Here is a 27,136-nt window from a genome sequence, read left to right as displayed (position 1 = left end):
AAACTGATGAATAACTTGTGTGATGTAGAAACACCGGGCCGCTATCACAACAGATGTAAGGAGGATAAAACAGCACAGACATTAGGGCTGAACGATATTGGAAAAAACTGACATTGCGACTTTTTGGGGGTGTGCGATATATTGCGATAATATATTGTGATATTAAAACTAGAAGAATTTGGATAGATACTTTGGTTGACTCACCATGACCACATTGTATTCATATAATGGCAAGGCAAGGCAAATTTATTTGTATAGTACAATTCAACACAAGGCAATTCAAAGTGCTTTACATTATATGAAGATCCACGAGCAGAGATAAAACTATTCGTAAAAAATCACAGATACCCGTATAATAATAATGCCTGTTTATTCCAGGCTAAGGGGGTTAATTTGTGAATGATGACGATTGCTGTTATAAAAGGCAGAGGTGCGTAGGAACACGTTACATTTACTCCGTTACATTTACTTGAGTAACTTTTAGAGAAAAATTTACTTTTTATTTTTACTTGAGTAGCTTCGTGAAACGCTACTCTTACTCCGCTATTTTGGGCTACACTAGAGTTGTGACATTTTTCCTCTTTATTGTACATATTGACTTTATTTTTGTCAGAGATGCCAACAGTAGCTCCACCAGTTTCACCAATGAGATGTCGCAACAATAATCACATCACTCCATTACACCAATCAGACTCAAGCTTGCCTTTCCTCTATCACACCACCCTGTTCAATCATGTCGTCTTTAAAGCACCATAAAAATATAAAGTATTTACTGTATGTGCTGAAAAAATATATATATATATATAAAAAAATGAAATAAATAAAAATCAAACATTGTAAGCAGTTAACTCACAATGTTACTCGTTACTAAAGTCTTCTTTTCACCAAATAATTTTTTTACTTGTACTTGAGTACAAATGTTTTTGGATGAGTAATTTTACTTATACTGTTAATACTATTTTGCAATACTATTTTGAAGTAACGCTACTCTGACTTGAGTACAATTTTTGGCTACTCTACCCAGCTCTGATAAAAGGGGCCCCCTAGGAGGCCATGACTCTGCACACTTGATGCTTTTATGAAGCAATAAAAATAAATTTAAAAAAAAAAAAAAAAAAAAGTGCATATCCTGCGATAGGACTATTGCGTATGCGCACATTGTGATAGCGATGTTCACGCGATATATTGTGCAATCCTAATAGACATTAACTTCTTAGTCACCCAAAACATTCACACTGATAAAAAAAGTTGCACTCCAGTATAAAGACACATATTTAAGATTATATACAGGTCCCCCAGTTGACAACAGAGTTCATAGAACAGTCCATTCTCCCTGCTCAAATGCCATTTTTTGTCATATAGAAAACAATGAAACCAACACAAGTGATTTCAAACAGTCTTCCATTAACTCATTTGCTGTCATTCACTGTAATAGACGCCCAATCCATTTTGACTGGGAGGGCTGAGAGCGATTATATACAATTTTTTGCTGCCAGCCCCAAACACAGTCAAAAGGGATTAGACGTCTCTCACCATCAATGAGTTTTCAATAAAATTATATTTTCTTCTTCCTTTACTTCGTACTACATCACAAATGAGTGAATCAGTTATGTGACCTTTAACCTGTATAAATAAATAGTTGGGGGAGGATGGATGAAAAGAAGCAACAACAATAAGAATCTTCAGACTCAGAGATTTTTGATTGTAAGACAAGTAAATGAAGTATGAATGAGTGTACTAGTCCTTCTCAAAAAATAGCATATTGTGATGAAGTTCATTATTTTCTGTAATATACTGGTAAACATTAGACTTTCATATATATTAGATTCATTACACACAACTGAAGTAGTTCAAGCCTTTTAATGTTGAAGATTTTGGCAAAAAAGTCAAGAAAAACCCAAAAATCCCCATCTCAAAAATTAGCACATCATGAAAAGGTACTCTAAAGAAGCTACTAACATAATTATCTGAATCAACGAATTAACTCAAAACCCCTGCGAAAGATTCCTGAGGCTTTTAAAAACTCCCAGCCTGGTTCATTACTCAAAACCGCAATCATGGGCAAGACTGCCGACCTGACTGCTGTCCAGAAGGCCATCATTGACACCCTCAAGCAAGAGGCTAAGACACAGAAATAAATTTCTGAGCGAATAGGCTGTTCCCAGAGTGCTGTATCAAGGCACCTCATTGGGAAGTCTTTGGGGAGGAAAAAGTGTGGCAGGACACACTGCACAACCAGAAAAGTAGACCACATCCTGAGAAAGATTTGTCAAGAAGGGCCAATTCCAGACCTTGGGGGACCTGCAGAAACAGTGGACCGAGTCTGGAGTAGAAACATCCAGAGCCATCGTGCACAGGGGTGTGCTGGAAATGGGCTACAGGTGCCGCATTCCCCAGGTCAAGCCACTTTTGAACCTGAAACCGCGACAGAAGCCCCTGACCTGGGCTACAGAGAAGCAGCACTGGACTGTTTCTCAGTAGTGCAAAGTACTTTTTTCAGATGAAAGCAAATTTTGTGCCAGAGTTTGGAGGAAGACTGGGGACAAGGAAATGCCAAAATGCCTGAAGTCCAGTGTCAAGTACCCACAGTCAGTGATGGTCTGGGTGCCATGTCAGCTGCTGGTGTTAGTCTACTGTGTTTTATTAAGAGCAGGATCAATGCAGCTAGCTATCAGGAGATTTTGGAGCACTTCATGCTTCCATCTGCTGAGAAGCTTTATGGAGATGAAGATTTCATTTTTCAGCACGACCTGGCACCTGCTCACAGTGCCAAAACCACTGGTAAATGGTTCACTGACCATGGCATGACTGTGCTCAATTGGCCTGCCAACTCTCCTGACCAGAACCCCATAGAGATCCTGTGGAATATTGTGAAGAGGAAGTTGAGAGACACCAGACCCAACACTGTGGATGAGCTTAAGGCCACTATCGAAGCATCCATAACACCTCAGCAGTGCCACAGGCCGATTGCCTCCATGCCATGCCGCATTGAAGCAGTCATTTCTGCAAAAGGATTCCTGACCAAGTATTGAGTGTATAGCTGATATAATAAATTGAAGGTTGACTTTTTTTGTATTAAAAAACACTTTTGTGTATTTGCAGGATGAAATATGATATTTTTTTGAGATAGGGATTTTTGGTTTTTCTTGGTTTTTCTTGACTTTTCAAAATCATCAATATTAAAACAATAAAAGGCTTGAACTACTTCAGTTTTGTGTAATGAATCTAAAATATATGAAAGTCTAATGTTTATCAGTACATTGCAGAAAATAATGAACTTTATTACAATTTGCTAATTTTTTGAGAAGGACTAGTATGTATGTGATAGTGTGTAACACATCGGGCTTACCCGCATGCTCTGCTGTCAGGTAAGTTGCTATGTGCTTTGATTCCAGGAGGAATAACACGGACCTCTGTGATAATCACAACGCAGGGAAAGCGCACCACATCCACATTGGTAAACTGTACGTGACCGGACATAAACAAATGACATAGAATGTTTACATACAACCTAGAATAACACACAGCACAGGCAAGCGCGTAGTGCTGTGATCGGAAATTTAAAAAAGGCACAGTTCTACAGGGAGCATTCTTTTACTATTAAAAATACAATCCGAAGGGACATTACATACCATATGCAGTAAACAAGAATGATTACGTGAATCGATTTCTTACACTGTAGCTCATAATTCCCGTGCAAATGATGCTAACATTAGCATCGTAGCCCTTTAACTTGCACCTGGCTATTTAAAAACATCACCGGTATAGACACGATACATGTATTAAATGCAGAGAGGTTTTGGGCTGGATTAAAATAAACTGTATTGTCACCTCTGCGCTTTGGTGTTTGAATGTGTCCAAAAAAAGAAGCTCAGGTGTCGGATCCCCCGCCATTGCTTTCAGCGACCACTGGCTGCGGGGGTCAACTTCCGACTTCGGTGACTACTTCCGGGGCACAAGCGTATTGACGTGATAAACAGTGGGAAATTATTCGTTATTATTTCATATTAAGATATATGGGTAAAAGGGTTTTTATTTTGCCATTCAACGAACTATGTTTTAAAATCTGGTTTAGTGAGCATTGACCTTTGTTGTATTAATATAGCCATTTTCCCATCAATTTGGATAGTTTATATATTCTTTCTGCAATCATTTATCTCAGTAAATATTTGGTAAACTGTTAAATTTATTGTAAGTAACGAATGAAAAGAGTAATAGCAATTTTGTATGTACATGTAAGTTTTAGAATAGTTTTTATTAGGTTTAGTGAGTCAAAATAAATTGAATGGAAAAAAAAAATGAGCCGGAATTATTCTTTATTATTACAATCAAGACAATTAATTTACAATAAAATATATTAGAAATATAGAAATAAATTTCATAAATAATACACCAAACCAACGGCCATGTCCGGCAAAAAAAATGGACTATGCAACACTAACATGCTAGACTGTGCGTCCCGGGCTGTTGGGGGACGGGTATCGATAAGCATTTGCTTTTTTCCCATCTTCCTTTGTCTGTCATCATCTTTTTCGGGCAAATTATTCCATATTCTGCGTCAATGTTTCTCCTTCTTGGCCAAACTATCCCACACTCTGTAACTGTCAATGATACTGATGATGATGACAATGACAATAAATTCATTCATTCATTCATTCATTCATTCAATAGTCTGAAATTAAATTAAATAATAAGGTAAAAAATAGCATGTCTTATTTTAGTATCAAAATATTTTATATATGAAACACAAACACTTTTACATTTAGTTGTTTTTACTAGATAATGCAAATAAATAACAAAAACATATCATAATGACAAAATGAAAATGATATTTTTAAAGTTAAGTTCACCAATATTTTTTCACGTGATTAATTGCTAATTTAATCGCATTACAGTTACATTAAATACAATGATAAAATAAAAACGAGGATCAATAACTATTTCAATGCAAAATTTTGAATAAATAATACAAAAAATACTAAAAAATTTATACATGCAATAATAAACATGAGTAAAACACTGTAAACAACTATTTAAGTATAATTAAACTAAGATTTTAATTACATTACCTCGGTGTATTATTATACTAGTAACTATTGTAAAATACAGGGTGACCCAAAAAAAAGTTTACACTGCCATAATACAACTTAAATGCCATGTTTATTCAGCTTAGAATTAGAATTTAATCACAAATTACATATTATTGTAAAGAACATGTACAGTACACTCTATTTTTCAATGTGTCCTCCCTTAAGTGTCACAACAGCCTCCAGGCGCCTGCGGAACGCTTGACAGGTCTTCTTCATGTAGGATGCTGTCATCTTTTCCCAAGATCTAACAATGGACCTCTCCAAGGCTGCCACAGAAGTTTGTGGCATCTTACAGGCACTGTCCTCCACAGTTGCCCATATGCCATAATCCAGGGGATTGAGATGTGGACTCTGGGTGGCCACATATCACCTTGTCAATCAACTTTTTGGTCCGCACAGATCGGGCACTTCCAGACCCAGGTTTTCGTGAGGCTGTTCCAGTATCTTTCAGCTTCTTTTTAACTTTGTAGACTGCACATCTGGATATTCTCAGATTTGCTGCAATCTCAGTAGGTGTCAGACCGGCACGCAGCAATTCAGGTACAGCTAAAGTTTTCTTCATTTTCAGCAGAAGCACAGGAATTGTAGAGATGAGAGATTACCAGCTGCATTGAGTGACCTTAATGAATCACTTAAGCATGACAACCTATTTAGATATGTTTCAATGGCTTTTAAACAAGCAGTCAACTGAGTGTAAACTTTTTTTGGGGTCACCCTGTATATAATATATATTTTTTAAATAAGTATTTTACATACTGTTTATCAAAATTTTAAATTTATTTAATCTATGAAAGATTAACTTAAACTTTAAACTTTAAATAAGTCGTCCAACTCCAAAGTTTTTTATTTAATCGGAATGTTCGATTCCCGTAAATGTTTTCAAATGCAATGTTTGTGACTGAGTCGGAAAAAAACATGACGTTCAAATAATACAATAAAACAGGAATCAGTCATTTAAAAAACATATAGTATAAGTATAAGCCTACGTTTGGTTATTAACTCTTTATAGGATACTCATTGGCTGCCATTGATGGCACGAATGATCATTCAATCGCTTCCTTCTCCTCCTAGTTAAAATGGATTGGACGTCTATTGCAGTCAAGGGCAGACAAACAGTTAAACTGTGTGAGGTCACAAGCTACTTATAAAACAAAGAAAAACATTGTTAGAGAAAAAACACGAGCCACACTTATTTGAATGTATGTCTTTCTTTTTATCAATAAATCACAATTTGTTTTAATTAGATTTTTAAGGTCTTTTTTTTTTTAATTAATCTTATTTTATTTACAATTATTCATTTATATTTTACATCACTCATGGCCAACCAATTTAGGATGTACCCTGCCTCTTGCATGTTGTTAGCTGTGGCATCCCTGCAAGCCTCGTGAAATAAAGCAGTTCATAATATGAATGAATGAATGAATTAATTACTCAAGGCTTCCACCTCCCGCCCCCAAAATGGATCATTCATTTATTTAAAATTCTTTATATACGTATTTTTATTGCCCATCACAAAATATGTGTGGGCAACACTAACACTAAAATTGGATGTCAAATAGGGACCACCAAAATCATCACATATTTGCTCCAGAATGTGATTAAAAACAATAATTCATATTTTAATAATATTAATTTATGAAAAATAAATATTAAAAAAAATAATGATTAATAATTTTAAAAAATAACACAATTGTACTGGCGTCCACATACAGTGCTGGCCAAGAGTATTGGCACCCCTGCAATTCTGTCAGATAATGCTCATTTTCTCCCAGAAAATGATTGCAATTACAAATGCTTTAGTAGTAATATCTTCATTTATTGAGCTGGCAATGAAAAAACACAAAAGAGATTGGGGGAAAAAATGAAATCATTATCATTTTACACAAAACTCCAAAAATGGGCTGGACAAAAGCATTGGCAACCTTTAAAAAAATCATGTGATGCTTCTCTAATTCGAGTAATTAACAGCACCTGTTACTTACCGGTGGCACATAACAGGTGGTGGGCCTGGTGGCAATAACGAAATCACACTTGCAGCCAGTTAAAATTGATTAAAGTTGACTCAACCTCTGTCCTGTGTCCTTGTGTGTACCACATTTAGCATGGAGAAAAGAAAGAAAACCAAAGAACTGTCTGAGGACTTGAGAAGCAAAACTGTGAGGGAGCATGGGCAATCTCAAGGCTACAAGTCCATCTCTAAAGACCTGAATGTTCCTGTGTCTACCGCGTGTAGTGTCATCAATAAGTGTAAAGCCCATGGCACTGTGGCTAAACTCCCTAGATGTGGACGGAAAAGAAAAATTGACGAGAGATTTCAACGAAGGATTGTGCGCCTGGTGGATGAAGAACCTCGACTAACATCCAAACAAGTTCAAGCTGTCCTGCAGTCCGAGGGTACAACAGTGTCAACCCGTACTAGCCATCAGCATCTGAATGAAAAGGGACTATATGGTAGGATACCCAGGAACAGGGGTGAAAGTGGTTAGAATTTCTTGCCGGAACTCCCCGACATGAAGGTCGCCACGAAGCCAGAAATTGTATTTATTCTTTTTTTTTTTTTTTTTTTTTCAGTTATTTCTATAACACATATAAAAACTGATTTTCATTCAAAATTGTATTTTTTCAATGATTTGCAAAATAAAAGTTAACAAAAACAGCCATAACACCATATAACATGCATATAACATAACACATAACATCAGCTACAGTATAACACCACCACCTCCATCTCATAATTTTTATTTTCCCTCATTTCCTCACATACTAAATGCCAAATCTGAATTTTAACTACTTAAGAACATAGGATGTACCAGTATATTAAAATTGAAGATAATGTAAACATTTACTTTTGTTGTGTTTTTAATAATAAAGATACAAGTAACATACATTCAGAAAAATAAGTACAAATGACTTATATTTCACAGAGTGAAATGGACTATATTTGGAAGATCGCACAAACATTGAATTTTTTAAATCATAAGGAAATGAATAAGTAGCCTCACATAATTGAACAAATATAAGTCCAAAGTGCACATTGACAGCTAAGATGTTCTGAACAGAGCATCAGAGCAAATAAAACTAAATATGATAAATAAACCTCTTCAACTCTTTCCTTGCTCTTAAAGATTTGATCCATTGCATTTGCACATTGACGTGACTCGTCATCGTCAGACTCCCGATAACTGCAGCAGCTGGGGAAACCTGCATGCCGTCCGTGGAATAAAAAAAATGATAGATATCGATGGAAACGGATTACGCTACAAAAGCACTTTATTATGCTTGTTGTTAACACTTGTGTATGTAAATCTGATGTTGGTAGATTGTTTTCTTCTTGGAGACGAAATGCATGCGTGGCAGTTTTTTTTTTGTTTTTTTTTTTGACATAGCGTTTTGACAGTTGCCGTCATATTTTCAGAATCACTTGCTTGAAAGATACATCTCCTGGATGCACTGGGACACATCATAAGTGATGTATCCAGGATTCATTGGGTGTTTCGGGTCTCGCAACATCAGACACCCTCGTCCTAGCGACCCAGCCGGGATGGATCAAGTCCTGGCTTGTGTCCCAGTAGCAACCCACGGATCTGCCCTCTTCAACCACAACCACCTTGTGGCTTTCTCTGCAGCTTCACTTGCAGACTGAATGGCCCTCTTCTTGCCCACCCCTGTGATTCCCAGGCGGCCAAGGACTTTACAGAGGGAGCGTCCTGCGAAGCCTCGACAAAGCACAGTATACCGGAACTGCGTTTTGGGCCTGAATCTTATACCGGAACTGCGTTCCGGCCCTGAATCTTATAGACCCTACCCACCGACGTCACAAAACCACGTGCTCGCTGTATGGTTCCGCCCCCTTGTCCGTCATTTTGTCTCTGTATTAGCATTGGTTTCAATTGATCGAGGAATTTAAAATGCATTTCATGGAAGACCCGGTGCTTTCGGATGCCGTAAACTCACTGGATGTGTTGCATAAAAGGCGTTATGTGGAAAAGCTTCGTTCTATACAGTCGCCAGATCCATATTTGATGCCCAAATCGATGTTTTTCGACCCACTGTCTTCGCCCTGTCTGCCTGACATCTGCTACGCTGATATTTACAACTATCTTGTCCACACAAAATCAGTCTATTCTCACGAAAATTTGAAAAACTTCAAGAGCTTGGAGGCTTATAAATACTTCGTTGCTGGTTGGGTGAAACAGGTCCTCGTCCACGAAAATTCGGCAGGAATCTATCTTGTGCTTGGAAAGGTGAGTTACGAAATTTTCAATTCAAAATCTTTTATTCTCGCTAACATCCACTGTCAAGTCTAATTTATTTCATGTCATTTGTCAATGCAGTTAGGGCTTTTTATGTTTATATGGTTTAGCGATAGCACTCTCACAACATACATACGTGTATGTTGTCGACGATTAGCCTAGCAATGATCTTAATTGCGGTTATTTGTCAGCCCAAAACCCTCTAAGTATATCTTAAATGCATCTTACTGGATATAAAATGACTACTACATAGTCTGTGGTGATTTTTTGGTGCCCAGTTTTCACGTCGAACTGCAGCCGTCCATTTCGCTCTCCTCTTTGCATCCCTCGGAATACGGTAAAACTTCAAGTCTCTCCTTCCATCTTCTCTGTTAGTGCAACCAACAGCCACACACGCCTTCACCATTTTGATTATTAATGTTAAGGAGCAGAAAAACACGCCGTAAATAGGAGGAATGTACGTAGCCGTAACAGGTTAACACTATGTTTTGACGGACAATTGGGCGGTACCATTCAGGAGAGCGGAGTTGTGACGTCACGTGGGTAGGGTCTATACCAGAACTGCGTTCCTGACCGTTCCCGCCCACTTTCACACCTGCCCAGGAAGACCCACTTCTGACCCAGAGACATGAAAAAAGCCAGGCTGGCCAGGCTGGAGTTTTTTCATTCTCTCTTCATTCTCTTGTGTTTTTTCATTGCAAGCAAAATAAATGAAGATATTACTACCAAAAATTTGTAATTGCTATCATTTTCTGGGAAAAATTGAGCATTATCTGACAGAATTGTAGGGGTGCCAATACTTTTGGCCAGCACTGTATGTGGACATCACATTTTCGGTCATGATGCAGGCCTTACTTGTATAAAAAAAAATTTTAATTACCAAAAATTAGTCACTGCCCTAGAAAGGGTTAAAGTATGTCTTGTGCTCACTTCTGCCACGTCCTAACCTGTGCACTCACTCACACACGCACCACCTGGAGGAGGGAAGCGGCAGGTAGGTTGATCACGTGACTCGCCACAGGTAGCAGCTCCTCTACAAAAACGACGTTCGGCCATTGCTCCGCGATGGTGGCTTTGGGAGGCTTCACGTAAAAACACCTCATTGGAACCGCGCCGAATAAGTCCCAAGGATCCACGGAGCTCACCTTTTGCGCCCAGGTGTAAAAAAGTGTTCGTTCCTCTTTGGCTTGGATTTGAGTTCCTTGAAGTGTTTCGAATTTGGACTGTGCCTGAATGACGGCGCAGGTAGACTACCTGGTGGTGCTGTGCGCCGCCACATCTGGCGCCAGCGGGGAGCTGCTGGGCTCCGACGAGAAGGAGCTAGCGAGGCTCGTCTGGCAGCAGGTGGATATCAACAGCAAAAAGGTAATGCACATTATACTTTCAGGGAATGTGTAACTTTTCTCTTATGTTCTATTTTTTAAAAAAAATTATTTCATTTTTTTTAATTAAAAAAGGCGCTTAACACGGGCTTATGTTGTTTGTTTTCTGTTTTCTGTACAAATATATTTATGTGAACGTCTGCCTAATAGTACTGTAAAAGAGCCGATAAAATCACGTAAAGCTTTGCATTTTTACATTTAAAGTCTGACATTGCGAATTCTCACACAGTGCTTTGCATGCTTAGATTTGTAGACATACCTTGTCTACTTTACATCAAGTCTGACATATTTTCTACAAGTGGCTGCACTAATGACGTTAAAAAAATAATTAGGGAGATTATAGCAATAACATGTATTTATTTGTGACGTTATACATTTTAATATGTTAAAACAATTGTTTCATCTTTTGATATGGAGACTTAAGCATGAAATGACATTTTATTTTATCTATACCCCTTCTATATGACTTCATAACTACTAAACCTGCCAAAGTTTAATTGATGCAACTAGACTCGTCTTGTTGGTTGGAAGGGAACAGACAAGAAAAGCCAAGTTGCCCCGTGTCAACATTCGCGGATAACCATGAAAATCTCCAAAGCTATAACTACCAGTGGCGCCAGCCACAGCCCCCCCTATAAATTTGTTAGCCACCCCACTGGCCACCTCGCTGGCCAGTATATCGTTAGATTGTTGTAGCATTTGTATCTGCCAGCACCTGCTTTTCCCCAGTAATTATTTTCTTTTGTTAAATGTACACCTTATGCTTAATATATACATAACACAATAAAACTGAATTGCAGAGTGCAACTCAAAATGTTGACTGGACAGTTATGGACTATGCACATTAAATCATTAGCATCAAATATTACACAATACACCAAAGTATATCAGTAGCTGTGTCCTTAAGTCTTTCTGATAGTTTTCCCCTGACCTTTTTATTGCAATAATATAATGAAAACCTGAAATTATGGCTTTTAGATTTGGTGTGCCACCCCAAGATTTTAAGTGGCCCCTTCTGGCCACCCCTATGAAAAATTTCTGGAGGCGTCACTGATAACTACTTATCATATGTTTGCATTTTTCATCTCGATAATGTACTGTCGGGTAGGACATAGTTACTTGATTCACCATTTATAGGGCAAGTGACTATTTTTGCTCATTAAAAAAAAAAGCTTAAGCCAATGAACACATGACATTCACATGTGAGCTAGGGGTGCACGATATCCTTTTTTTTTAACCGATACCGATATCGATAACTTCCTGCTCCTCAAATGCGATATCGATATGAGAACCGATAATACATATATAATTTTATAACCCTAACCAGAATTTTCACGATGACATTAACATTATTATAATAAACAAAACAAAGACAAAAACAGTTTTGACTTAAAGTGTCCATATTTATTTTTTCAAATAAATATAACTTGAGTCTGTCACAATCAATCAGTCAATATCATTGACGATGTGTTCCCCTGAACAATGAGCACTGAACTAAAACAAATATAAACCAAACAGTATTGTGCTTTGTCAGCAGATAGAACATTTGGTGCAACAAGAGAGGAACTTTTGTGGTCTTGGCCCATGAAACAACTTTCTTAACCCGGCAATTATAGGACAGCAAGCCTATCAATAACCAAAAGACCTCTCAAGAACTACAATCAGTCAATATAATTGAAGATGTGTTCCACTGAACAATGAGCACTGAATTAAAACAAACATAAACCAAACAGGTATTGTGCTTTGTCAGTAGATAAAACAATTGGTGCAACAGGAGAGGAGACTTTTGTGGTCTTGGCCCATGAAACAACTTTCTTAACCTGCCAATTATAGGACAGCAAGCCTATCAATAACCAAAAGGCCCCTCAAGAACTAAAATGCAAACATTTGCTAATTGCCACAGTAAGATTTATCACTCAGTGAGGGAAAAATATGGCCTCTAGAACGATAACAAAACTTTGCGGACTGGCAAAACAGTAGTGGAAACAAACGCACACATCCCAATCGACCGACACCGTGCCAAAAATATTATATATTATTAGGCGTATTAATAATGTTATCGGATTTATTGGGATGACGTCATAATTCCTGTTATCGGACCGATAATTATCGTGCACCTCTCATGTGGGCATCATATTTTTGGTCATATAGGTCACAATATTAACATTTGCTATACAAAGGTGGCCTGCATAACCCAAATGTGATGTACACATGTGTGGACGCAAGTAATAATTATTATTCATTATGTTAAATGATTAATATTCCAACACAACAACACTAAAAACATTTTTTTCCGTTGTCTCCCGTTGATAATGATAGACATCCAATTCCTTTAGACTGGAAGGACTGGCTGTGAATGCTCATTTTTCAATGCCATTGATAGCACCAAACGTCCAATTCATTTTGACTGGGAGGACTGGCAGCGATCATGTGCTGCCATCTTCTCCCAGTCAAAATGAGTCAGGGGCAGCCAATGAGTGCCCAATTTAAGGTTAAACTGCATTATTATAGTACTATCACTTCTGACATGCTTTTTGTTGACATGGTTTTGTTGTTGTGAAGTTGGGCAAGGTAAACGAGCTTGTGATCAAGCCTGAAGAGTGCGACCTGACGGATGATAAAAAAGAGGACGACGTAGTGGAGGAGCTCGTGGAAGAAGAAAATGCATCCGGAGCAGATTGTGTCTTTACAGCAAAAAGCCTGGAGGCTGCATTAAATATGGTAATATTTACTACTGCGACATTTCATGGGGAAAGTCAACTGGTGTTGTTTTACATACCAGACTTTTGTTTTACGAAATACTTCACAGTTCCATCTCCAGCTGACGAACGAAGTGAACAGCGCAGGTGCGGGCACGTCTGTGTGTTTATGTACCGACGGGCAGCTCCCCATCCGTCAAGTGATTCACCCTGAGGCTGCCAGCAAGGTGAGCGGGCTGGGTAGGTGAACGCCCCACAGTCAGGGCGGATGTTCACTCGCTCACTTCTTGCTGGAGCAACCTTTTTGCGGCACATGCACGCTGCTGCAGAGCATTGTTATGTCAGCGCTGCGTTACTGGTTGAAGTTGCTCGGTGGAGATGTCCTTAAGCGGAATTGATTACTCTAACACACCCTTGCACATACCACATTTTAGTGTCACTGCCAACATTTTCCCACATCTTAAAAGACCAGACGCCAGAAAAAACTGGGTTTGTCCTCTCGCTTAGTTTGCTTGCTGCTGAAACTTTACATAAATTGTAGTTTTTGCAAATAGTCTTCTTTGTTGCACTGCCATATTACCCGCTCTACTTCCACTATAATAGTGGGAATCGTATACTAGTTTAAAAAGAAAACGAAATAAAAAGAAACACCTGCTTACATCATATCTTCTTCCTTCAGAACATCCTGGTCCCTGACTGTTTCTACTCCTTCTTTGACCTGCGTAAAGAGTTCAGAACGCACTTCGACTCTGACCTCAGTACTTTAGATCTACACACCATGGTGGAGTGTATCCTTTCTGTGTGACATGCTCTAAAAAACGTCTTCAACTTTTGTCATTTAGAAGATTACACACGCACATTTAAGCCACAGGGTGTTGGCATCATGAACTGAAGTTTTGAAATGTAAATGACCAGTACATTGCTGAGAGCACCCAGTTAAGGTGTGTGTTTAACTAACAGGGCAAGCCGAACACACACCCACTTGAACAGGAAACAATTACCTACCTGTCTCTTCTTTTTAACCCTTTATTTACTTTCTTCCTTTCTCACATCAATCTCATTATTGGGTTCCTTGACTGACGCCCTGTTTAGCTTTAAGCATACCTGTAGAACAGCCTGCTATGTGCGACTCCATGGGTTTACCGGATCCATCAGCCATGCTGCCCCCAGAAGTAGCAGTGCAGCAGGTCCAGATGATGGCCAAAATAGTACTCAGTCTGCTTTCTGAGCCATTATGTAAGTACCACAAACCACTGTACTTATTTCAACAAAAGGTGAAGATAGTTTCAGTAAAATGAAAACTCACTTAGGTATAATTTTCATTGACACTGTCAGACAGGTACCAAACGAAAAATAACTATTAATGATTTATACACTAGTATTGTTACCGGTATGGCTCTAAAATGACATCATCGGTATCGGCAAGTACTAAGAAATAACCTGCAGATGCTATTTTTCCCCGATATGCCATAGGACATGATGTACACAGTAAAATGATGACTTCTCCACAGTAATAGGATGAAATTTTATGAGCGTTGTGAGGCTTTTTTGAAAAGAAAAAAAAAAAAAAAAAAACGCTTTCAGTGGTTTTATTTTAAGAACAACTGTAATGGAAACTCAGCAATTCATAGAGCACTTTCTGATAGACTAAACTAGACTATTTTCAGAATCTGCACATCTAAAAATTACCATCACAATAATAAATGTTGTTAATTTTATACCTCTCTGGCAGTGTCATTACCTTTTGTAAAGGAAGTTTCCCCCCCCCTTATACAATTTAATCACATTGATTAATGAAGACATTTCTGAACTGCAGGTCACACATTCTCAAACCCGGAAAGAGTTAATGAGAAATTTGAGTCGGGTACTTGGTAAGTAATGTTTACCCCAATTTTTTTTTTTTCCCCCCGCTGGAGTACAATTCCTTCACCTTGAATATTTGTTTGCAGCAGCAAAATGGAGAAAGTGTGTGACAGCACAGTGATCAGAGCCAGAGGATTGCCGTGGCAGTCCTCAGATCAGGACATCGCCAAGTTTTTCAGTGGACTAAATATTGCCAAGTAAGTGCGTATGCATGAATATGTCAAAACCCTAAAGCACATGTAAAAACGTCTGTCTGTATATTTCTTTGTGTTGCACAGAGGAGGGGCTGCCCTATGCCTTAATGCTCAGGGGAGGAGGAATGGTGAGGCCCTTGTTCGTTTTGTCAGTGAAGAACATCGAGACTTGGCTCTGCAAAGACATAAACATCATATGGGCAACAGATACATCGAGGTAACCTGTCGGAAGCCACTTGACCTACATACCTAAAGAAAAACCAACCACTCTGCCTACCACTCACTCATGCAATCATTTTATAATGGACTGCCTTCTCATTGCAGGTTTACAAGGCAACTGGGGAAGATTTTCTGAAAATAGCAGGAGGTGAGCTTTATAAATTCTTATGCAAAATTATGTAAGTGAATCCAGAACACATCTAGATATCCACAATGATGAGTTGTCTGTCGCCACAGTGTAAATTTCAAATGGGTACTTTTTTAACCTGCCCTGTTTAGCTGCATGGTCCTGTAGAATGGTAGATAAGAATGCCTTTCAATGCAGGACCAGTTTTGCAGTGCCATAGGGGAGTTTAAAAGAATCCCTTTGTTGTTGTTTCTGTTGTGATTGTGTTTTTGAGAAGCCAGACAGAAAAAAAATGTTTAAAAAGACAGACAAACAGAAAAGGGGAATAGAAATACATACTGTATAGGCATATGCCAATTAGCGGTTTCAAGCTATACCGTGGTATGAAAACGTCAAGGTTTCAAAACTGCTCATACCATCCCTAAGGTTTTAGCTATCTTTTACGTCCCAAAAATGCATGGAGAAATCCCTCACTTGCAGTTGTAAGGCTCAACCCTCCCCCACCGTTTTTTGCTCAGTGTCAGTGAGTCAGCTGTGCTACACAATGGCTGGAGGAGGTGAAACTCCTGAACTTTTTAGCTGGTATGAGAATACTTCGGCTATAAAAAAAGTATAGAAACGGCCGCAGCTTAGAGGAGGAGGGCCAACCGACATGTAAACCATGTTTGCGGAGGGTGGCTGCCGAGAAGGAAATACCTCCACTATGATTGGCATTTATCCAAAATTAAAGGTTAGTAAACACGTCATGTTTCCAACCAGCTAAGAGAGTTAACTGCCGTCTCTTTGGTGTTTCTAGTGGTGGTAAAACACGTGTTTTTTTTTCTCTCTGGCAACTGTGTGTGTTGAGGAAGAGAGTGTGTGTATAATGTAAATGTGATACGAGTCATACACACATGCTTTTCATGGAAAATATTTTTTTTTTGTTCTGATGGTAATAATGTTGAGCTGTGGCTGTGGGTTTAGGCCCACCTTAAGGACTGCATTAATTTATTTATTTTTTTTTTTTAAATTAATTTTAACATATTGCTTATGCTCCAATTTGCTCATGTTTGATCAAAATAAAAATCCTGTTCAATGGAAAAAAAGTTTATTTAAATTTTTTTTTCTTTTTTTTTTTTTTACCCAGATACACCCAGATAACACATTTTAGAGCTTTAATTGCAATATCATGATACCACAATATTTTGGCTTAAGGTTATCATACTGTCAGAATATCATACCGGCACATGCCTCATACTGTATTAGTACATCATAAGCTTTGGTAGGGATTTTAAAATATTCACAGTATCGTGATATCACCTCAATATTGTCGTGGTCTTGTCTTGATGTCATCCACATGCCTACTGGGGAGGGGCAGCAGCAATAATAGTCTTTTGCAAATACAAATGTAAACATCAGATGGATTTAGCTTGAAGAAGTTAATATGTAACTTTTTGTGAAGACTCACAGAAACAACTAAAGCCTATCAAGAAGGAGCTAACCAGCAAGATGTAGAGGTGTTTCGTTTTTCATTACTGTGCTTCTCCACTTCAGTTGTACTATCAACCTTTATGCGACCATATCAAACTGTGAGATTCCGGTATATTTACATCCATATTGGATTTATATGCTTGCTACTGGACTATAAGTAGCGTTATAAAATAGCATATTAAGAAAGTCGTATAGTATACAACTGAGGTTACCTTCAGTGTCAGTGTGGACAATTAGAGTCAAATAAAAGATTTGTATTATTAAAGAGACAGTCAGCTTTTTTTTTTTTTTCCCCAACAAAATTTAAAGGGTTTCCATGTTATAATAACATGCCTGTTTCAATGCTTTTGTCAAAACACCCAAAGATCAATTACACAGTACTTTTTGTGTAATTGATCTGCTATCAATACTGCACATACCCAGACATTTTCATAGGCCTATGCTAAAGTCAAAATAGATACACCCACACACCAGAGAATATCAACAGTATAGATTTAAGAAAAACATACAGAAAGTAGTCCAGTAGTATGCCAGAGTTAATGGCACTATAAATACACAATACTGTTACCAATATCAGTGTTATCAGACTGTCAATAAATGGCCAGCTTTTGTTGATTAATGATGACAGCAGGCTTATTATTATGTCAATAAAATCAAATTCCTGTTGACAGGCTTTCCTATTAATTCATCATTTTTGCTGCTCCATTTAATGAGCCAAAACCACTTGGGCAGTAAACAGGATTTTGTTTGTTTACCGTGATCATATAATCATATGATCAATAATAGTTTAAAATGGAGATGTCCCGATCCGATATTTGGATCGGATCGGACGCCGATATGGGCAAAAAAATGTGCATCGGTATCGGATCGGAACACGGAAAAATTAATCCGACTTCCGATCCAGTTTTTTTTTTTTTTTTTTTTTAATCCGGTCCGGGTTTTCCAGCGCACCGATTTACATAATCCATTCCAGTTTTTTGCTTCGGTTTCCCTAAAATCTGGTCCGCATTTTACGGCACACCTTCAAAACACTACATTTACATTACCGTCTCCCAATTTACCGAGAGACTTTATCGGTAAAAATGTCAGCTGTGTGGGATAATTTCACCTTAAAGGACGACAAAGACGAAGAGGCAGAGTGCAACATATGCCACAATAAAGTCAAGCGTAGTGGTAAAGCTTTAAGAAGTTTTAATACAACCAACCTAATCAAGCATTTAGCGAAATACCACCACAAACAATATGAGGAGTATGTTAAGAAAACCAAAGACAAAAAGAAAGGTCCTACGCAACTAACACTGGCAGAAACTTTTGCTATGCGTGACAAACTGGCACTCGACAGTCCCAAAGCCCAGGGAATAACACGAGTCATTGCCGAAGAATTCATTCTGGATGATGAGCCATTATCTCACGTGAGTAAAGACTCACCATCCAACACTTAGAACTACGGTACAACAAGCCCAGCCATCATTACATCCTTGAGCGATTCGGCCGTGGAAGATTCGAGAACGATTCACAAACATCCAAATTCCGATTATTGAAATATGTCAAGTAAAGCGGAACTAATACACAGCGCGGTCTTCGGGACGCAATGAGAAACTGACCGCATTGCATCCCGAAAGTAAACATAATGCTTGTCATAGAGCCGGGTAATGCTAATACTCAACTCACGGCTTTAGCTCAACTTATGCCGCTGGATAAAAAACACAAGAATACCTGACTGCTGCTGACAGCCGTTACAAACTACGTCAACGTCGTTTTACTGGAGATAATAGATATCATATGTATATAGAACTAGATGCTACACGACAGACTGGACTGCGTTAGCAACATTGAAGTATTGAAAACCAGATGCGTTAGTAAACAGCCACCATCTTAAAGCAGAAGACTTCCCTTGTAGGCTGTTGTGAACCTTCCAAGCGAACCTAATTAACTTTTTATCTAAAATACTCCTAAATCGGCAAAATCTTGACTTGAATCCATCTTCAAAACAGTTTTAAAACTTTCACATGTCGAATGTAGACAGAAGGGAAATTATGGAATAACGGGAGCAATTTTAACAACTTTAACAGTTGATTCGCAAAATTAAATGAATTGAATGTAGTTTAAAGCTGCTGATACAGAATGGGGACTTGAGTATTTTATTTACTATCTTAAAATGTTAACTGGATACTGCAATAGTCGTTTATTTAAATCTGAGAGGCTTTTTATACAGTTATTGTAACTAATGCACGAAACATTAAAAGCATCTGATAGCTTGGGGGTTTTGTGGGATTTTCCACTGAGGTTGTCTGTGTGTTTTGCTTTTTTAAAACAGTTTACAATATTATTTGCACGTTTTACTGACTGACTATGCCATTTCTGTTTGTTATTTATAATGTTTTGTGTTTGTCACTGAATAAACAGGTCAGTTTCTTGTTACCAACCGTTGTGTGTTATTCAAACTCACCTAATTCAGCTGGCTAGTTGTTATCAAGAGTACTAAAACCTTTTTCAACATGAGTCTGACAACTAAGTAAGGAGGCTAAATAACTTTAAACTTTAACACATGCTCAGATAGGTCGGTATCGATATCGGCCAGTATCGGATCGGAAGTGCAAAACAATATCGGTATCGGATCGGAAGAGCAAAAACCTGGATCGGGACATCCCTAGTTTAAAATATTAAGATTTTATCTGCTGTTGTTTTATTTTTATTTTATTTTATTTTTTTTTAAGCCTGTCCCTGTTTCTGTGGCAGGTACATCCAATGAAGTAGCCACATTCCTATCCCGTGAGGACCAGATCATTGTTAGAATGCGGGGTCTTCCTTTCACGGCCACGCACGAGCAAGTCCTTGCCTTTTTCTCACCGGAGGACGGACTCAAAGATACGTGTCCGGTCAGCGGGGGAAAGGATGGCATCTTGTTTGTCCGCTACCCTGACGGTCGACCCACCGGCGACGCCTTTGTTTTATTCGCCTGCGATGAACATGCCCAGTGTGCACTCAGGAAACACAAGGAGATCCTCGGGAGGAGGTATATCGAGTTATTCAAGAGCACGGCAGCAGAAGTCCAGCAGGTACTTTAAATGTCACTTAGTTGTCTTTCAGTTTTGCTCAAAGGGCAGACTGACCTGTTTGTGTGGGGGTGTGACATTTTACCCCCTCCTCAATTATTCACTAAAACTACGAAAATAGGACTTAAGGGTGGGACATACACAGCAAAGTCAGGTGTGTTTACATTTCCAAACTACTGTAATACCTCTTCCTTTGTCCTCAGTTCATTTTTTCTTCTCATCATTGCCCACCAAATGAAGACAAGCGCACTTAGTTGCATACTCACTGCATTTACCCATATCCACAAAGACAGTTTTTCCTACAAGATTACACTTTTATTGGTCCCCCTTGGAAGTGCAAGGAAAGTTCCTGTTTGCAGTGAGCGAACACCTTGCTAAGACAAGACTACCCAACTCACCCCATTAAAAAAAAAGACAAAAAAAAAAATTGTGATAAAATAGTCTTACATTGTATGTTAGAGGTGTTGTTTGGATTGGCTTTTTTTGTTATTGACATGGAAAAATGACTCAAACATTTTACACCAAATCAGCAGGGCACGTATCATGATTAACCTCATCAGATTTAGATCCTTATGTGGTTACCATTTTTGGTTGTTGTTTTTATGGTGGTTTTGTATCATTTATAGTTCTAGAACACTGGAACTAGACAAAATTAACATGTTTTGACAATTGTGCCAGGGAGATTTTTTTTTTTTTTAATCGCTAACTGTCTGAGAAAAGAAATATTATTGTTGAGCTTTTTTGGAGGGGATGGGGGGCTTTCTTGTATTTTACTTTCACACTTTATGTACAAAGTTGTTATTTGCAATTTTTTTACTTACAGAATTTTAGTCGTTAAAACATATGAACTCAGTTGTATTTTATGTCCCCTTCAGCCGCAGTTGTACGGACAGACACAAAAAGTGTTTACAGTCCAGATATCTGTAAATTAGAAAAGATGACCCGTGGATGCGTCTGGTAGGGTTGCCTATTCCCTGCAAAATGCATGTAGCATAGCTGCTCTGTAGATTTTGCCAAGCAAACCATCATATTTTTACTGATTTTGATTAATCTGGGGCCATATATTTCTGTACCAATCGCACATTCAAAACATGACGTCATATTTTCAGTCAAAGGGGACCGGTTGTTTTCCGTGGTGATAGTGATACCTGCTGGTTGATATCAAATATCTAACATCTAATGTCTAATTTCTATCATATATTTAATGATTTTGAGGCCATGTGTTGGACAAAAAGATACGAAAAGAATTATAAACTTGTGCTTCCTTTGGCCAATGTGCATCAAACTGTTAGGGTTGACAACAGTGTGATACATTGTCTCCGAATAAAGCTGAACAGACAGAGAGATTCCGGTAAACTATAGTATGATAACGCATTAGTACAGAGATCCATTTAGCCATGTGCAGTAGTGCCAAGGTGCTGAGTAATGACACCTGTGCAAGTGATGCGGAGAATCTTCCAACAATATAAGGTGACAAGTAGTGCAGTAACTGTGATATACAGACAAATAATGCAGTTATTAAGAAATACAAAGTTGTGTTGTTGTGATACAACAACAATTGTTTGACAAGAGATGTAGAATCTTCATGCAGTCGAAAATGAATATTAGTAAGATAATCATTATTCTGCAATGACAACAAATGTGAAAAATAATGCAGCAAGTCCTTGAACATTTAAGGTCCTCAAACTATTCCACATCACGCCGCAGTCGGTGGTGGATTTATTTCCAACAAAACAGGACGACACCTTTGCACCAATATGGTCTCTTAAAAGTGTAATCAGTTGATTGTAGTTAGGTGTTGCTTGTTTTAGCGGACACCTCATTGGTTAAATGGTCTGTGCTCGATCGGTAGGAACAAAAACCAGGATCCACAGAGGCCCTTGAGGACAGGTTTGGGCACCTCTGATTTAATGAATTCCAGTAATATGTGCCCTGTGCAATATACTGTGAATGTGGAATACCGATAAAAAACATATGTATGTGAATAACACCGAATGAGGCGACAACAGCGAGTATGGTCGCTCTCTCAAAACAGGGATGTTCAAAATGACAATAGAATGGCAAGGTGCCACTATGGAATTCTCAGTCAAATGTTGTTCTTCTGTGTTTTAGGTGTTAAACCGGTACTCGTCTGCCCCCCTGATCTCTGTGGCCCCCGCCCCTTTGCTATCAGTTTTGCCCACAGTGTCTCTCCTTCCCCCTCCCATCATCGTGAGAGACTGCTTAAGACTGCGAGGCTTGCCCTACTCTGCGAGCATTGAGGACATCCTCACCTTCCTGGGTGACTTCACCCACGACGTCCGACCGCATGGCGTGCATATGGTCCTCAATCAGCAGGTGCGTTGCCCCGCCCCTTAAAGGGGGAGACATTACTTTTATCATGTGCATCTCAGTGGAAATAATCTTGTTTAATTGATTGGGGGAAAAAAACAAAACAAAAAAAAAACACCAGAATTATATTTTTTTCTGTTGTGTAATAGTAGAGAAAAATGTAAATAAACAGTATTTTCACGACATAGCTAGTCGAAGCGGGGGCAGATATTTTATCAATGCCGGTACTATTTTAGCCAATTGAATGCAAGTGTGACGGATTGCCCGCCCTTCCCCGTGACATCCCCTTCACCTGTGTTCGAGTCAATCAGTGTGCGGTATGTGTGTGGATATAATTGACATCGCGTAATGGCTGTGCTTGTAGGCAGTAGGACTGCAACTAACGATTATTTTTATAACTAATTAATCGAACAATTAGTTAAACTATTAATCTGATAAATTGTAAGGTAATTGAAAAAAGTGACATTTAACTTGAAGTTATTTGAGGCAATTTCCAAGTAACAATGAAAACAAAATGGATGACTATTTCCTTCAAAAATATTTTATTACAGCTTCCTGACTTAACTGTAGTCTACAACTGTACTGTTTTAAGTACATAAAACTTTTTTAAAAAAGTTTTTATTAAAGGTTTTGTGTATAAAATGTAAGAATTTCTCAATACACAAATCAGACAAAATTCCTGTTCATTCAAATAAAAAAAGTGCTGCTGATTGACCATTTTTTAGTGGGCAAAGTGCTTATAAATTTTGTCAATGACTCTTTTATTTTCTTTAAACAAACTAAGCAACAAAATCGAATAAGAAGGCGGCAGACTGTAATGAATGAGTTTTCTTTATCAAACAGTTGTTCACAAATACATTCCAAATCCAATTTTCCAAATCCAATTTCAAAGCACACTCTCTTGTATGACAATTCACAGTTTGAATGAGAGTTGGTGTGCTCTTAAGCTGTTACATGAATGGGTTTATGTGTGTGGTTTCTTTATAAAACGAAATGAGACAACTTTACTTTCTAAAACTTGGACCCAAACGGGACTGCTCATGGCTACCGGCGTAAATCGATAATCAAATTCGTTGGCAACAAATTTATTAATCTATTTTAATCGATGAGTTGATGCAGCCTTAGTTGGCAGTATTATTTTTTAGGGTTAAAAAAATATTTTCTCCATTATTAGAGGTCCAGGAAATTCAACATTTGCATACTTAAATACTTACAGCAAGTGTCTTTCAAATAAAGTTATTTTATAGTAGGTGTTGTTTGTCCCTTTAAAAGACAGAAACACTTCAATGCAGTATTTTTATACATTTTACACTTGCAATTTTTTGGTCTTGAAGTACTGTATGTTTACGGAAAATTTAAAAAGGTGTATTTTAATTCATTGACTTCATATTTAACCCAATAATTAAGATTTCACCCATAGAAAGAACGAATAATGATGTACACTTGATGTATTGATCCGGAAGGTAAAGCTAGGGATGTAAATCACCAATTTCATGCGAATATGATATTAATTTTTGGAAAACAATCCGATATCTGCCGATATTACCAAGTGTGCCACAATCTGATCCAGATCGATGTATCGGTGTACCCCTAACATTTATGCATGTGGTAAAATATATATACAAACATATTTTTCACATTCTCTTTCAATGTTGCGGTCTAAAACGTAACGCGCAATATAATTTAGGTCTACTGTCCTGTAAAAGTCCTTCTACTCAGCAAGCCAGTATATAAACCACACCAATTTTCGTCATTTTCGGGCTGTAAGCCCGTACTTTTCCCCCTCATTTTGAATCCGCGGCTTATAGTCCAGTGCCGTTTATTTGTTGATTTATTTGAGTTAATAGGTATCACTTTATCTGACAGCGGCGTCATAAGACTGTCATAAGACTAATAATTATGATATGACACTCTCATGGGCATTAATGAATGCTTATGACAGATGTCCTTAAGTGTCATCCAGCAAATTTTGTCACTAAATCCTTATACAGTGGGGCAAATAAGTATTTAGTCAACCACTAATTGTGCAAGTTCTCCCAATTGAAAATATTAGAGAGGCATGTAATTGTCAACATGCGTAAACCTCAACCATGAGAGACAGAATGTGGGGAAAAAAACAGAAAATCACATTGTTTGATTTTTAAAGAATTTATTTGCACATCATGGTGGAAAATAAGTATTTGGTCCATACCAAAAGTTCATCTCAATACTTTGTAATGTACCCTTTGTTGGCAATAACGGAGGCCAAACGTTTTCTGTAACTCTTCACAAGCTTTTCACACGCTGTTGCTGGTATTTTGTTCCATTCCTCCATGCAAATCTCCTCTAGAGCAGTGATGTTTTGGGGCTGTCGTTGGGCAACACGGACTTTCAACTCCCTCCACAGATTTTTTATGGGGTTGAGATCTGGAGACTGGCTAGGCCACTCCAGGACCTTGAAATGCTTCTTACGAAGGCACTCCTTTGTTGCCCTGGCTGTGTGTTTGGGATCATTGTCATGCTGAAAGACCCAATCACGTCTCATCTTCAATGCCCTTGCTTGATGGAAGGAGATTCTCACTCAAAATCTCTCGATACATGGCCCCATCCATTCTTTCCTTTACACAGATCAGTCGTCCTGGTCCCTTTGCAGAAAAACAGCCCCAAAGCATGATGTTTCCACCCCCATGCTTCACAGTGGGTATGGTGTTCTTCGGATGCAATTCAGTATTTTTTCTCTTCCAAACACGAACCTGTGTTTCTACCAAAAACTTCTATTTTGGTTTCATCTGACCATAACACATTCTCCCAGTCCTCTTCCGGATCATCCAAATGCTCTCTAGCGAACCGCAGACGGGACTGGACGTGTACTTTCTTCAGCAAGGGGACACGTCTGGCAGTGCAGGATTTGAGTCCCTGGTGGTGCATTGTGTTACTGATAGTAGCCTTTGTTACTGTGGTCTCAGCTCTCTGTAGGTCATTCACTTGGTCCCTCCGTATGGTTCTGGGATTTTTGCTCACCGTTCTTGTTATCATTTTGACGCCATGGGGTGAGATCTTGCATGGAGCCCCAGATCGAGGGAGATTATCAGTAGTCTTGTATGTCTTCCATTTTCTAATAATTGTTCCCACAGATGATTTCTTTACACCAAGCGTTTTACCTATTGCAGATTCAGTCTTCCAAGGCTGGTGCAGGTCTACAATTTTGTCTCTGGTGTCCTTCGACAGCTCTTTGGTCTTGGCCATAGTGGAGTTTGGAGTGTGACTGACTGAGGTTATGGACAGGTGCCATTAATACAGGTAACAAGTGGAGCCTCGTTAGACCTCGTTAGAAGTTAGACCTCTTTGACAGCCAGAAATCTTGCTTGTTTGTAGGTGACCAAATACTTATTTTCCACTCTAATTTGGAAATAAATTCTTTAAAAATCAAACAAAGTGATTTTCTGTTTTTTCCCCCCCACATTCTGTCTCTCATGGTTGAGGTTTACCCATGTTGACAATTACAGGCCTCTCCAATCTTTTCAAGTAGGAGAACTTGCACAATTGGTGGTTGATTAAATACTTATTTGCCCCACTGTATGTCCGGCCGGATGGCACTGAATGACAGCTGTAATTATCATTCATTAATGCTCATGACAGTGTCATGCCATAATTGCGGTCTTATGACAGTCTTATGACGCTGCTGTCAAATAAAGTGTTCCCAGTTAATATCTTTTGTTCTAAATATCCCATAATACAGTGAGGACATCTGTGGCGTTATAGTCACGTGCTGCTTATCGATGAACAAATGCTGTTTTCGTGTCAAATTTGGTGGGTGGCGGCTTATAGTCAGGTGAGCCTTATAGTCCGAAAATTACTTACGAAAATTATCTGAAAAATAAATTACGGTAGTTATCTCTCAAAAGAAAAAATATTGCTTGTGCCACATTATTTTGGTGTGTTCGGCATGACTGGTTTTATTCGCGTTGACAGCGCAGAGCTGAATACCAATTGGAAAACTTCAACGAATGGACAGTTAACATGATCTGGAGATTTATTAACGCCTGCGTGGATTTTCAGGGTCGTCCATCAGGCGACTGCTTTATCCAGATGACATCAGCAGAGCGAGCACTTTCGGCCTCCCAGCAACTCCACAAGCATGTGATGTCCTGTCAGCACGGGCCCAACAGCCGCTACGTGGAGGTGTTCCCCTGCAGCGCCGAGGAGATGGGCCTAGTGCTAATGGGAGGCTCGCTCTCACACATGCACACACACACACACAGCCGGAACAGGAGTGGGACAGGGCTCAGCCCGCCGCCATGTAAGTCCAGACGTAAGTGCTGCTGGGAGCTGGGGGTGCTTCGGGCCTGCAGGGGTAGGTGGGTTCCTGCCGTGGGGGCAGGGTTGCTTGGTTTTCTCCAATCTAGTGTGGACAGGATGTACTGGTTTTACCAGGAGATTCCCACCTTTGTGTGTGCGTGAGTGTGTATACGT

At 38.7% G+C, this 27,136-nt stretch overlaps 2 protein-coding genes across 5 annotated transcripts in view; one reads left to right on the top strand and one right to left on the bottom strand.

Moving 5' to 3' along the window:
* Positions 1 to 3,951, bottom strand: part of virma (vir like m6A methyltransferase associated) — a 29,120-nt gene extending 25,169 nt beyond the window's left edge. For both annotated transcript variants that reach the window (XM_057835466.1, XM_057835467.1), the window contains exons 1-2: positions 3,832 to 3,951; positions 3,350 to 3,462 (exon numbers count right to left, since the gene is read on the bottom strand). In XM_057835466.1, coding sequence (XP_057691449.1) covers positions 3,350 to 3,462; positions 3,832 to 3,894 — 176 coding nt within the window. In that variant the 5' untranslated portion in view covers positions 3,895 to 3,951. The remainder of the gene's footprint in view (positions 1 to 3,349; positions 3,463 to 3,831) is intronic.
* A 6,360-nt stretch (positions 3,952 to 10,311) lies between these two features.
* Positions 10,312 to 27,136, top strand: part of esrp1 (epithelial splicing regulatory protein 1) — a 29,007-nt gene continuing 12,182 nt past the window's right edge. Inside the window, exons 1-12 of one of the 3 annotated variants that reach the window (XM_057835459.1) lie at positions 10,312 to 10,708; positions 13,288 to 13,446; positions 13,535 to 13,651; positions 14,104 to 14,212; positions 14,517 to 14,660; positions 15,241 to 15,295; positions 15,377 to 15,484; positions 15,566 to 15,698; positions 15,806 to 15,848; positions 20,037 to 20,356; positions 22,466 to 22,690; positions 26,723 to 26,975. In XM_057835459.1, the coding sequence (XP_057691442.1) occupies positions 10,577 to 10,708; positions 13,288 to 13,446; positions 13,535 to 13,651; positions 14,104 to 14,212; positions 14,517 to 14,660; positions 15,241 to 15,295; positions 15,377 to 15,484; positions 15,566 to 15,698; positions 15,806 to 15,848; positions 20,037 to 20,356; positions 22,466 to 22,690; positions 26,723 to 26,975 (1,798 nt within the window). In that variant the 5' untranslated portion in view covers positions 10,312 to 10,576. Of the gene's footprint in view, positions 10,709 to 13,287; positions 13,447 to 13,534; positions 13,652 to 14,103; positions 14,213 to 14,516; positions 14,661 to 15,240; positions 15,296 to 15,373; positions 15,485 to 15,565; positions 15,699 to 15,805; positions 15,849 to 20,036; positions 20,357 to 22,465; positions 22,691 to 26,722; positions 26,976 to 27,136 lie in introns of all 3 variants that reach the window. The other 2 variants (XM_057835460.1, XM_057835458.1) reach the window with 2 other exon arrangements.

Source organism: Corythoichthys intestinalis, chromosome 4 (assembly GCF_030265065.1).
Source record: "Corythoichthys intestinalis isolate RoL2023-P3 chromosome 4, ASM3026506v1, whole genome shotgun sequence".
In the NCBI taxonomy this organism is placed as follows: domain Eukaryota; kingdom Metazoa; phylum Chordata; class Actinopteri; order Syngnathiformes; family Syngnathidae; genus Corythoichthys; species Corythoichthys intestinalis.
The sequence above is the reverse complement of the archived record's forward strand: the minus strand, read 5'-3'. Positions and strand labels throughout refer to the sequence as shown.